Below are 14164 nucleotides of genomic sequence, written 5' to 3'. Positions count from 1 at the left end.
CCAACTAGCCATAAGTTCTTCAAGACACACGCTTACGGTGGTCCCAAGGCTCAGCACTGTGCCTAACCGAGCGGAGCCTTTGCAACTGTTTTTTCACAGAGGGAGTGACCTAGTGAATAGTGAATGAGTAATCGCAGCTACATGCACTGGGAACTCTCTGTGGACACCATTCTCATGACTTACTTGTGTTATCTCACTGAACTCATTGTAAGGAGGGGAGGAAGAGGGGAGGGTTAAAGAGGAGGGACTTGGAGAGGTGACTGTCTCTTGTGCCCAGGAGTAGGTGAGGGTAAGGCCAGTGAGGGGGAACGCTGTGCTCCAAAGTGGAAGATCCACCAGTGACACAGACAAATCAGAAGGCCTACTCCCTGAGCTGACAGAACTTTAGATTTCCTCCAGGGACAGCACTTACCTGCCTCGAAGAAGTAAAAGGAGCCCAACTCCAGAGAACAGTCACTGAATGCTCCCCTGGGGCAAAACATAATGCTAAGCCGGGTCAGAGCTCAGCTGTGTGTCCCAGCAGGAAAGTCCCCAGGGTGGGCGCCTGCTGCTCCTTTTTCTCCTCCTTTCTTCAGAAACCACATTCATTTGGCAGACAGGACAAAGACCCCAGCTCCCAGCCTGTCTGACTCTAACCCAGGAACAGAGCCCATTTTTGTCAATACTAAATGCTTGTCTTAGATCTTCACTGCTATTTGTTTATTTTTGTGCACAGGTCCATGCGTTTTGACATCGTTTTCTCAGCCGTGCACCCAGCAGTATGGCTGGCTTAAAGTAGGGCAGCAATGCAGACATTCAGCACTGAGATGCAAAGCTTTGACGCAAAAGTGTCTGGATAATGACTTGTTCCACCATTTTCTTTCCCATCTTTGCTGGCATCTAAAAACAAAGTCTCCATCCAGTTGTAGGAACCAGGGCCACTTTGCAAGTAACTCTCACTCATTTCTTCTCTCTTTCCTCTCTCAGGATGTGTGCAATGATTGTCCTCCTGGCCCCCCTGGCCTCCCTGGTATGCCAGGATTTAAAGGGGACAAAGGTCTTCCAGGAAAGCCAGGGAGAGAAGGCCCAGAAGGGAAAAAGGTAAGGAGAAAGGGGGGACTTGGGACTTTGTCATTGCAGGTGGAAACCTTCCGGTGCTCATGCCTTCTGAAGGACTTAGGCTGTGAGGGGTGAGAGGGAATGGGGAACACTGGGCTGAGAGGACAGAGCTACAGAAATGGTGGCTGGGCATCTGCAAGTCTTTGCCATTTTAAGGAAATGTGGGCCACGACATTCCAGGACATGCTGATGTCTGGTCATTTGCATCCAGTCATTCAGATGATCCAGTCTGGAGCACAGCAGGCACCCAGTGCACCTCACTGGCCCCACTGAGCCTACCTCCTGCACACAGGGGAGAGTCGCCCTCTCCAGGCCCTTCTCTCTAATCCTCCCTCTCTTCCTCCCCTCCTCTCTCCTTGCAATAAGTGTTCAGTGAGATAATACAAATGAGTCGTGAGAATGGTGTCAGGAGACAGAATGCCCAGGGCATTTAGCTGTTACCCATCCATTCTTCACTCCATCACTCCCTCTTTGGAAAAGAAGACTGGCCTTTCCCCCTTTTCTTCACCATTCAACAACCATCAGCTGCCCACTAGGTACCACACTGAGGCAGGCCTCCAGATTCCTAATGCCAGCCAGCCTGCCTTCCTTCCATCTACCCACTCGCCCACCCACCCATGCTTCCATCCATCTCTTTGTCATCACCTGTTTGTGACCCCTATTAAGTGTGTGTCCTATGTGTCAGTGAATGTGCGGACACTGGGGAGAACTCAGAAGAGAAAAGCTGTTCTTGTGAACCTCGTGGTCTGTTTCATGCAGAATGAGGAGTAGGTGGTTCTGTGGGTGTATGGAAAATGAAATCTTGCAATTTAGAAAACCAGTCCACAAAGGTAGAAGAGAAAGAAAAAATATTAATAATGAGTAAGCAGTAAATCAGAGGTGAGAGCACCACGGGTATCATTCAGAGATTGTACAGTCAGAGCCTGACTCTTTACTTATGCAAGCTGATACACTGTGGAGTGCACATCCGTTCTCAAGATAAGCAGAGACTAGTCCTTAAGAGGACGCAGCAACACCATTTGCCACCAGTCTTCACCTAGTAACAGATGGCCATCTGTATCACTAGTTGGCCAGAGGAAAGGTAAACACCTCCCCTCTCTGTAACAGGAGGTAGTTCTGAAACTTGGAGAGAGTTCTTACCACTGCAGGAATTGGGAGATAGAGCCATTATCTTCTTGTTGACTTTATTCCAAAGAGATGGATCTTGGGTCCTTGAGAAGCACATTCCTAGATTATAAAGCTAGGAAACGCCTTCTACAGCTTTTACAAGGATTCGTGTACATTCTAAAGAGAGAAAGAACTCACAATGACAGCTTTCTAAAGTGAATGCTCCAAGATAAGAGGTTGGGGAGGGTCTCTGCCTTGTTTTCTTTTTAAAAGTAGTTGGGTTCATCCCAACAAATTCAGACATGCCTGGGATCCACTTTAGTCCATCACACCCCTTTTCCTTCCATCCTCCTTCCCCTCTCCCATTCTCCTTCCTCTCCTCTACTAGATTCCTTTCACTCATCTACTAATCTATATTTGACTGATTCTTTCTACCTATGCATAAAGGTGAGGTTCTCCGTGGTGTATTTATATATGCACATAGCATGATTTTTAAGAATTTATTCTGCATTGCCTACCTTTACCTGACCCTCCATTCTGCCTCTTGGTCTCCTTCTTCCAGGAGAGGTAAGTCTCTGTATGTAATTTGCATTTGCCCTTACATGGACAGATACAAATGCAAATGTGAATTTCCCCTTTGTTCTTCTCTGGGCCTTGAGCAGTATCCCTCTCAGCTCCACAGACCTTAACATGCCAATGCTTCCACATGTGTGCATTAGGATACCAGAAACTGGTCCCTAGCCCTGGAACCCTGCAGGGAGACTAAATTCTAAATTCAGGAATTATAAAACTGACTTCACTAAGAATACTTGATTAAATCTCCCGATGGTCAAGTCATCAAAAATAAGTACTGTTTTGATTTGTAGCATTTGTATCATGTGGGACAGTAAATGGACATGTTTGTCCATTTTTCCCTCTGTGTTATGGTCTTTCCCCAGGCTTGCCTTTAAACAAATCAAAAGACCATGATTGGGTCAATTAAGATGTGTAGAGTTTGGGGGTGATGCCAGGAGTCTTCACCCCAGGAATTCATCCTCAGTGGCTCTCAGGGCAGCATCTCCAAATCACTTAAGGAAATCTTCAGAGAAACCCTGTCCCGAACTCTCCTCCACAGGTCCCTTGCATCACCAGGGCAAGACAAGCATCACATGTTGATGAACAGAAATGGCAACTCAGGCAATTCAGAAGGGCACACCACTCCATGCCCACTCCTGGCAAGGCCTGGAAGGTGGCCGGAAAACCCCATCCTCCCACCTAAGCATCCCCTTTCAGAGCCAGGCAGCTGACATCCCTGGCAATACAGAGAAGGAAGACAATCAAAGCACATTCTGTGTGTGTAGCTATGCATGTACAAATACATTAAAGTGCACACACACACACACACACACACACACAAGCAAGATGCTACACAACCCAGAAGCTCTTATTCCAATAGCCTCCTCCTCCTCTTACTATATTGGCTATCCCTCACGTCCTTCCAAATTTACCAGACAACAGATACCTACTTCCTCACAATGTCTGAAGGGCAGGAATCCAGGAGTGGCCACTCCCATTATTCTGGCTCAGGGTCTTCCTGGGTAGCCCTCGAGCTGAGGTCATCTCAGGTTCCATGTGGCAAAGACCTTTCCAGGCCAGTTGCTCTGGGGCTGTTAGCTGAGTCTCAGTTTCTTACTGACTGTTGAAGGAGGTCCCCTCCCTTCCTACACGAGCCTCACAGCAGAGCTCCCTGGTGAGAGCCAGGCATCTTTACGCTGTAATCCCTGAAATGACACATCATCATCGTCCCTGCTGTATTCTGCTGGCCACAGCCAAATCCTGGTACAAATGGGGCACTCCAAGGTGTTAACATGGGATGCGGGAGGCACTGGGCTCCCGTGGTTCCTGGCTGCCATACCCACGAGCCACAGTAGTGGTGTGCACACAATGGCATAGCCACACTTGGTGCCACCACTTGCCAAACCCTTTGCCTAGAGATTCTGGAGTCAGGGTTGGATGCAGGGGCATCCCGTGGGTCAGTGATCGGGTCTGCAAGGTCTGTGGCTTGGTGATGACTCTGACATGGGCCCTAGACACTCATTCTTATTTTTTTTTCTTCCCCTTGGTTCCTGCTACAGGGAGATGCTGGGCCCCAAGGCCTGCCTGGGCCCCCAGGAGTAGCTGGACCACAGGTCAGTGAGACTTCATATATATCTCTATGTGTCCATTCTGCTCATCTTGCAGGTTCATCTAAGTTTAAGGAAGAGTGATGGCAGCTGTAGAGGAAATGTGGTCTTAAAATCAGAAACCCATGTTCCAGGCCTGATCATGTCACTGACAATTGTAGTGACCTGGGGCAGCTCAGTTTAACCATGGAGCCCCAGCTGCTCACTTAAGACTCCCTAAGGGCTGCTCAGGATGAAATGCCTGAAGGGATTGCCATGTGTGATGCCTACTGGTTAAGGCACAAGCTTTGGGATCAGACACCCCCTTCACTGCCCACTACTGCTAAGGATGCAAGCAGCTTCCAGATGTGTTAGAGCTGATCATAGAACACATACACAACTTGGCACTCTAAAAAATATTAGGAAAGTGTATTACAAATGCAAGTGAGAGTTATGGTCCTCGTGTGAATGGGGAGGCACTCATTTAAAGCCAGCACGAACTCTGGATTCAGAGCCAGGAGGCCTCCTGGGAGGAGTGGGTCTGGTCTCAGCCACAGAAGAGGCAGGGATGCCCTCTTAGGCTGAGAATGTCTTGGCTGTTGTTGGTGATGGTGGTTGGCTCTGAGAAGAGACAGCAGGGGTGTTGTTGGCATGGGGGCAGGAGAAGGCAGGGACATGTCCCACTCCAGTTCCCCCTCCTCATCAGTGGCACTCCCCTGGGGATGCTCCCTGGTGCCTAGTCACCTTGGTGCTACTCCAAACCATGCCCCAGTGCTCAGAGACAGCTGTGCCCTGTGCCTTTTCCCGTGGCTGGACGTAGCATGGCTCATCTGGTTGGGAGGCAGATGTACTTGTCACTAAAAGAAGAGGTCAAGATGTAGGAGATGGAATCCCATCTCAGCCACAGGCACAGGAATATTTCTCAACTTCTTCCCACTTCCTTCTTCATTAACTGGGAGTAGCCAAGAGCAGCAACCCAGAGGCCTGGGCACAGCTGGAGGCAGGATGCTCCTGCCCACACCTGGAGTCTTGCAGGTGCTCAGTCAGTGTTATTACTTCTTCAGCTCCTGGGGTCACACCTTTGACGGGGCCAGAGTGCGAGTGAAATCTTGGACATACAATGTAAGGGGAAGCCAAAAACCTGTCACCAATGCAAATAATACTTTAAGGCAACATTTTTAAATTTAAAATTAATGTAATAGTTTGATTAGGATTAACATAAAAACATTTAGAATAAAGACAGGATCCCACATCCACTGAACATCTTTTCCTAATACAACAGACCATTAAGATCCCTTTGTTTAATATCAGTTTAATATCTTGTCCATTTTGGATTCTTCTGCATTGATTTTGACTTTTCACAATATTGCACTGGAATATTATTCATCCTGGATACTGAGGCTTTTGGTAGCAAATGTTGCTGCTTTTCTTGCCTTATTCTAAAAGTCCAGCCCTGGGAAACAATGTTGAAGAAATAACTGTTACTGTTACAAAGAAATCAAACCACCACCACCAACAACAAAAACATGTGATGTGGCCACAGCCAGACCCATGGTGAATCAGGATGGGAGATATATCCAGGTCTCCTGGGCCCTAGTTGGCAGGTTAAGATGTGCAACATTTGTGATCCATAGACTTTGTGAGGATTTAGAGGATTTTTACAGCCAAGATCTATGCTTTAAAAACCACAGATATCAGGTCTCAGTGTGTGGAACAAGAGATTTTGCCCAGGGCAGTGCCTGCTTGGGAGTCACCAAGGAAAGGCAGCAACATCCAATGTCTGCCACTCTCTCTGTATTACCCTTCCCTTCTGGGGTCACTGCTAGAGGCTCAGCTCCCGCCTGGAGAATTCTGTGGGCCTCTAATTCCAGTTGATCCTTAAGTGCCTTTGCTGTCAGCTTCCTGGCTGCTGGGCTCGGCCTTTGTGAAGAGATGACCCTTATTCAGAGAAACAAAAGCAAATCAATAACACAGATGAAGAGTTTTCTACAGAAAATATGGAGTGTTTTCTCCATCAGCCCAGGCCTACATGAAGGGCTGATGATTTGGGATAATGGCTTTTTGTGTATTTCCTTACAATTTGCCAAAAGAAGGGTTTATTCTTTTAAATATTCTGAGAAATTGAAGAAAACTCCCATCTAGGAAAACAAAATTTAGTGCTCTATCTGAAAGACAGGGCTCTTGCTTCTCTACTCAGAGTTGATGGTGACCTTGAGCTGCCCTTGGGGCTCAGAGTCCACCCTCCACAATGAGCTCTCCAAAGCTGCTGCATGCAGCCCACAGAGGGTCCTAACTCACTGCTTTACAGCATGGCTGCCTGCATGATCAGCAGTCCTGGGAGGTAGAGATGTCATTCGACTTACAGATAAGTAAAGCAATGTTTAGCAAGAGTACATGTCAGGTGTCAGACTACAACCTGTAGGTAACACAACAGAGGTCTACCCTGCTGGTTTAGCTTCAGGACCCCACTAGTTAGCATTCCATTATACCTCTGTCAGCATCAGCACCAAGGACAGCTCCTGGAGTAGGACAATGTTTATGTGACTCTGATGATGTCCCTCCCTGTAAATAGCTTCTTCCCCTTATCACTATTTATTATTTCGGCAAATGAGTCTCAGAGGGATTAATGGCTCCTCTGCATGCTCATGCGTTTGTGTCTTGGTTTCAAACACCTGCCCATTTCTGTGTTCTTCATTCTATCCACCATGGAAAGCATTTCATTTTCTCTCATTGCACCTTCACTCACCAGGTAATGGGGTCTAAAGGGAGTCTGTGGTGGACCTGGAAACACTCTGAGGAGCAGAAATCCTCTCATGGAGGTTCTGCATGTTTCTGGGATGCAGAGATAACTGCTGCTGTTGGCACTGCCAGAAAGGGCCACAGGGTCCCATCCTGTGCACAAGCATGTGCCCCATGCTCTCTCCAGGGGCAGGCATCTTCCCCTACCCATCGCTGACTCCATCCTGAAAAACTGTCACCATCATCCCCTTAAACAGTTTCCTCCCAGTCAGGAGGTATGGAGAAAGGTCAAATTTGCACTTTACCTTCTGGGGTCTGATGGAGAAGAAGACCAACAGGCTGATGAGTGACTCTCACAAAAGTCACACTGAGGGTGGAGGTCCTCAGAGTCTTGGGCCAGGCCTGGACTTGGAAGCCAGTAGCTCTCTGGCCTGCTTTGCCATTTGTTAGTTTGTTGTAGCTAATTACTAATTATAGGACTTGGGCATATGTTTGACTTCTCTGAACTTTAGGTCCCTCGTCTATAAAAGAATGTGTATCCTAACACACAAAGAAAATAAGAGGACTAAATGAGAGAGATTTAGAAAGCACAGCTTGTGGGAGTGTTTAATACAGGCCACTCCTAGGGGGACTCAGAACTCTTGCTCCAGTTGAGCTAATATCAACCACAACAGGGTTGGGGGAAGAGGGAATGACTTTAAGGAAACTGACCTGTGGGACAAGTGCTAGCCTCTAAAAGCCACCAGGAGGAGGTGGGGTTTTAGTTGTGTGCAAGGCTTAGGCAGGGATTTGTCAGACAGTGAAAGGAGAAGCTTTTCCAGACAGTGAAATGGTATGTAAAATTTAGAGGCAGAGTTTGCTTTGAGAGTAGCAGAGACTTATCCTTTGCCAAGTTTAGACCCTGTACTCAAAGGTTTGTAAACCCCTCAGAGAATTACCTGTTCACAAAGGCTGACATTCTCACAGAACCCCTAGTATAAAAATGACCTCTAAATAATTAAAAATGCAATTTAAAAATTATAACTTTATCATTGTTATTTATATTTATTCATAATTAATTTATATTAATCATATTTATATTAATGTATAACTAAGTATAATTAGAAGCAAATGGAATTGTTTTCCAAACCAGTAAACCTTTCACAAAGGGAGAAGAGAGAGAAAAATGATTTAATAATGTACCTGCATTAAACCAGAGGCAACAAGCATTCAGGGCTCCAGAGCCTGCAGAGGGAAGGGGCGCCTCATCTGCCCTGCACTTGCCCGCTGCCAGCAGGCTCTCAGGGTAACCAGTCCTCAAGGTGAGGACGCAGCCGCACTGTCGGTTGTGTGTGTTCACCCCAGATCTGCCCAGTAACTGCCATCACCACCTGTGTTCGATAGTTGGCCTTCTCCAGGGGAAAGAGAAGAGCCTCCCTTGTTTATGACAGGTGCTCTGCTGGGCTGTGGAGCCGGGCATCTGCCCAACTGAGGCTCCAACCCTCCCCCAAGAACTGAGAAATAAAACTGTTATCTTGCTGAATATATTCCAAAAAGGTCCCCAGAAAGACATTCCTGAGTTCCTGGATCATATTTCAGGCAAAAGACAGATTGAGCTTTGGAAAGGATTTACATACAGCTCAAGGAAGCAGAGAAGGAAGTCTCAGTGACAGGTTTTCTGAAGTACTCTACAGAAGGAAGGGTCTCTGCTCTCTTATTTTCAACTGGAGGACTTAAGGCTTTCCCAGGGCTCCTCAGCAAACACTCTAAGAGACCTGAAGGTGAACTGGCAATCTCCCTGGAATAAACATTCCAGGCACACAGGGTCTTTCATCTTTTTTATTGATTGTTGTACCCTGTGTGTGTAACAAGGGGCCTGACCTGTGGTCAGCATGTCAATCAGCCTCCCTGACTACAAAGCCAGTGCTCTTAACATCATGGAACCCAAACCAGTGGAGATCAGTGGTCAGGGAAGGGTGGGGAAGGAACAGGAGAAGGGAGGAAGGTGGAGTGAGCCTGATCAGATATTCCCCCTGTGAATTTCTCCTTACATATCTCTATATTGCATTAATTTTAAAAACTATAAATAAATGAAAGAAAGACCAGTAGAGTAGAGGAAATGGGACAGGGGTGGGAGAAGGAGAGAGACTGGGGACTGAAGTGGAGCAAATTATGTTCCATGCTTGTATCATAATTTCAAAATGAATCCCAATATTATGTATAACTGTAATATTCTAAGAGTAAACAAACAAACAAACAAACTAGTAGGACCAAGCATCATGGCTTAGGGAACCTTCAGGAAAGTAACTCATCAGGGAGAGACAACTTGGCCATTTGATAATCAGACAGACTTGTCTGGATTAGATTTCAGACCTTGCTTTTTTTTTTAACTATGTGACCTCAGGTGAATGCCTTCACCTGTCTGGTCTTCAGATTTTTTTAAATCTAACATTCTGTTAATAACCCCTATGTTGAAAGAAGACTTATTGGCTAAGTTAGAGATCATAAACATATTAAGTATTTTTGGTATCATCTCAGGATATAAATAAAGGCATATATTTAATGAGATTTCATATGGAAAGCCCTGGCAGAGTGCCTGGCAACATAGGGGCTCTGTAAATGTCAGTCCCCTCTCTGGAAGGAAATGAGTCAGGCTTGGAGGTGGTTGTGTTTGCTTTGATCTTTGGCTGCGGTGGGCAGGGAAGCAAGACAACTGTGGGGATCCTGAGCCACTGACATTTCCATTGTTCCCAGGTGGGTGTTCAAACCACTTGAAAGCCAGACCAAGGACTGGAATTTGAAAGGAAAGCACTTACTTTGAGGCAAGTGTCCTAAATGTCAGGGAAGCAGTGTGCTACTGGATGCCACCTCTTTTCATTGATTATAAAGCAGCATGCAGACGGTGCACTAGCTTTATTGATTTGGAAACAGTAGACATGATCACATGCAAAACTGTTGGAATAATGCGGTCCCATACAAACCCATTTTATTCTCTTCTAAACAATGGCATTTAGCCTGTCACAGACATTAGATCACCTAACCACCCCCTGCCACCCGACACCCTTGGGGATGAAGGGCGGGAGTATCCTCGGGTGGTCTTCCACCAGTGAACTGCTGTGGCCTGATGCCTCTGTGAGAGAACTGTGGGTCTGGACCCAGAGGACCCACACAGACTGCCCACCACGCTTCACTCACTGGATGAACTAACAGACCCGAGCGGGGGCGTGAGCTGCTCAAGACGCCAAGACAAGGAGCACTAGGAATGGAACTGGAGCCAAGAGCGACTCACTGCCAAGGACTTATTTTACTGCAGAATGCATTATTTTAAAGAAACTGTAATGTTCTATTTAATAACATTTTACCGAAATACATTTGTTAACACAGTACATGTAGATCCAGGATGAGTGAGAGTTAGGACATTGGAACCTTTGAATGGTACTTTTACGGTTAGTCGATAAAAATATTTTAGATAGTTTATTTATTCTGAGTGTCTTGATGCCATGATAATGAAAGGAGGGTCATGATGGTGATGGTGGTGACAATAATGATGAGTAGTGGCAGGTGATCAGAAGAGAGTCATGATGGCGGTGGTGACAATGACTACGATAGTGGTGATGATGGCGATGGTGACAATGTTGGTGGTGGGGACAATGATGATGATGGTTAGGATGATTATGATAGTGGTGGTGAAGATGATGATCTGGTTACGATGATAAGACGTGATGGTAGATAGTGGATATGGAGTGCCAACCCTGAGCCTGTCACTAATCCAAGCACTTTGTAGATTTTAGGTCAGTTAGTTCCCACAACAAAGATACCATTGTTATTATTCCCATTTAGAAGAAGGAGACAGACTCGGGGCACCTTGTCCAGTGACACCCAGTAAAGAGTAAGGGGCAGAATAGCAAACACAGTGATCACACGGGGATTCGTGCGCTCTCCCTGCTCTAGCTCTGTGTTTTCCACGTATGGTCTGCTTGCCTTCGTGGGGTCACCTCTTTAATTTCTTTTTCTGATAAAAAAGTCCACTCCTCTGAGGATTTGAGTGGCTGCTCAAGGTCCCACAGCTCATAAGGAAAAGAGGGAGAGCATCTAGAGAGGCCTTCCCCAGAGTCCAGGGAGCAGCGTCCCTGTCTGCAACCCTCTCTTCTCCCCTTCTCCACCCTACGGCTGCTCTGCAAAGCCCACCAGCTGTTGGTCCTGCTCTTGCCTACTCACTCCCATGGCGCCCAGTTTCCTCCTGAATGCTTCTCGCCCCCAGCCTGGACCCTCTAGCCCACCTGACAGGACAGCCACAGCTAAGACCTAGGGCACCCAAACCTTCCAGATATCCAGTGTCTACAGCTAAATCCGGATTCAGGAGCTGACACCCTGGACCTTCACCAGTGGGACCCAGCCACCTTCCCAGACCCATTCTTGGATGCCCCCCAATGGTACCCAAAACCCAGTTGAGCACTGACTCCAGCCGCCCCTCAGCCAGACCTTGTTTTATCTGCTGCCACTATATCTGACACCGAGGGAAACCTGTGAGCGGAGGGTGGGTGAATGGAGGCGTGGGGAGGATTTTCTTTTGTATTAGCTCCAATGAAAATCCTATTGACTTCTCTTTCCTTTTTTCTCTCTCCTTCCAAGGGGAGCCAAGGAGAGCGTGGTGCCGATGGTGAGGCTGGACAGAAAGGCGATCAGGTAGAGGACAGTTTCCTTCATGATGCGTCACCTTGATGAAAGGTTCCTCCCCAGCAGCGTCTGGCCTGCTGCTCCGATGCCATCCCTCGCCTCCTCTTGCCGCTCCGATGCCATCCCTCGCCTCCTCTTGCCGGCAACAGGAGGATTACAGGGCATTTGGACACCTCCCTCCGGTCTCTCTGGCTCACTGTCACCTGCTCTTCCCACATTGACTTCTTTTCCCTTGTTGTGTTTTGTACCTTTCTCAGGCTGCTTCCTGCTCCCTGAAGGGGTGGGCATTCACAGGGCCATGCCCTTCCTCCCTCCCCCAACCCCCATTCCCTGAGCATGTGTGTGGGACTCTCAAGGTACATGGAAATGCCCCCCACACCCTTCGCTCTGCCACTACCCACCCAGGACTGCTGCACCTCCTCTCCTAACATGTTTCAGGATGGCACCACATTGACACCAACGTGCTGTCCTAGGCGTCTGAGCACTGCCTGCCCCTTGTGCCAATCCAGTGCTCCAGGTGGGCTCCCTGCAGTGGCCTTGTTGCTGGTGGAAGGGCTCCTGTGCCTCTGCCCTGCAGTGAGCTTCCTCCTCACTCTTCATCTTTACTGTCCTCTGCCTCTCACGCCAGTGCTCCTTAGAAACCAGCCCCTTGCCACCACTGCCCCCAGCTCTGAGGTGCTCAGGGAGTGAGGGACACATCCCTGACCTCACCGGGCTGGCAGTGCTGCTGTGAGGGTCACAGGTGCAGGATAGGAGCTGCACTTGAGGGTGGAGTGAGGCTCTCAGCCAAAGGCTCTTCTGTATTTGGAAAATAAAATCCATTTATCTGTTCCTTACCAGAATGCCACAGCAGGGGCGAGACCCTCTGACCAAGTGCTAAGTGGGCAGGGCATGGAGGCGCAGGGCAGGATATCATTTCCCACTCGGTGGTGTGTTTGTTCAACATTGTCACACTAGACTAAACATTAGATGCCACAACACACACCTTAGCTCATGTGCCTCATCTGCATCACACAGAAGCTTCCCTTCTGCAAGGAGAAATAGAGTCTTTTCTTAAAATAACTGAAATATGACCACAGTATCCATGTCATAATATGATAATCCCAGTTGACTTTTATTAAGGAGCTAGACAGACAGACAGACCTGCCTCTCCATATTCCTGTGTCTGGAGAACCAACCACCCCAAGATTGAAAATATTAAAAAACACTTGCATCTGTACTGAACATGTACAGACTTCATATTATTATCTACGTAGTACAATACATTTTACAAAGCATTTACATTATATTCACTATTATTAGTTATCTGGAGATGATTTAAAGTATATGGGGGAATATATGTGAGTTATAGGCAAACACTATGGCATTTTATGTAAGATATTTGAGCATCTGGGATTCTGGTATCTATGGGAGGGTGGGGGTTCCTAGCCCGAACACCCTGTGGATACAGAGCATCAATTGTGTGTGTGTGTGTGTGTGTGTGTGTGTGTGTGTGTGTGTGTGTGTGTGTTATGGAGCAGTACAGTATATCTATGCAGTAGAGAGTATTATAAAATAGACCCCCAAGTACCCAGTCCTCAGCCACAATCACTGTCAGATATTATGTCCACTCTTGTTTTCACTGTTTCCTTAACTACTTCCCCATGACCGTCTCCTCACATTATTTTAAAGCAAATCCATTTCCAGGACATAAATGTTTCTTTAAACATTGTCAGTTACCTTTACTACCTATTGGGACACTAGCAATGTGTATAAGAGATCCTTTTTGTTGTGTCTTCATTGGATTATTGCCTGATAAGTATATCTGAACACAGCAAAAAACTATTCAAGTTCTCCATGAGTTAACTCTCATGTTTCCTAGGGGCATCCTGGAGTTCCAGGCTTCGTGGGTCCTCCAGGGAATCCTGGGCCACCAGTAAGTCCAACTCAAACCTCCTTCTCTCTTGGCCTTGACATCTGAGCACATGCCCATACTTACTGGAGATGACTACCTCTTATTTTAAAAGATGGGCTGAAATCTCAACAGTGCTTAGGGATGAACTGAAATGGGAGAATACAGAGGCACTGGCGTGGCCCTGGTGGGCAGTATACTCAGAATGGGTTGGGATCAGGGACATGGGCAAGGACTGATGAAGTTGTATTTCAAGATTAGGATCTCAAGTAAAGGCTTTCTTTTCATAGGAATGGGTCCTATGGTGAAAGGCCCAGGATCAGAAAGTACTTACCTAAGCCCTGATTTTTCTGAACAGACTTCAATCTGTAACAATAGTAACAGCTAAAAATTCTTGTTTATTGTTGCTGTTCTAACAGTTCATACATTGCTATCCTCTGCACTTCTTATTCTGATGGCTACAACATGCACCATGAGTGTTGTCCCATTTACTGGGCTTCCTAAGCAGACATATCTCTGCTCCTGCAGAACT

The 14164-nt window shown here is 47.0% G+C and overlaps 1 protein-coding gene across 3 annotated transcripts in view; it reads left to right on the top strand.

Moving 5' to 3' along the window:
* COL22A1 (collagen type XXII alpha 1 chain) overlaps nucleotides 1-14164 on the top strand; it is a 238332-nt gene that overhangs the window by 186915 nt on the left and 37253 nt on the right. For all 3 annotated transcript variants that reach the window (XM_081266210.1, XM_081266209.1, XM_081266208.1), the window contains 4 exons: nucleotides 967-1080; nucleotides 4320-4373; nucleotides 11697-11750; nucleotides 13603-13656. In XM_081266210.1, coding sequence (XP_081122336.1) covers nucleotides 967-1080; nucleotides 4320-4373; nucleotides 11697-11750; nucleotides 13603-13656 — 276 coding nt within the window. The remainder of the gene's footprint in view (nucleotides 1-966; nucleotides 1081-4319; nucleotides 4374-11696; nucleotides 11751-13602; nucleotides 13657-14164) is intronic.

This window comes from Spermophilus citellus (genome assembly GCF_964194105.1).
Source record: "Spermophilus citellus genome assembly, chromosome: 14".
Classification (NCBI taxonomy): Eukaryota; Metazoa; Chordata; class Mammalia; order Rodentia; family Sciuridae; genus Spermophilus; species Spermophilus citellus.
This window is presented reverse-complemented; position numbering and strand designations above follow the sequence as displayed.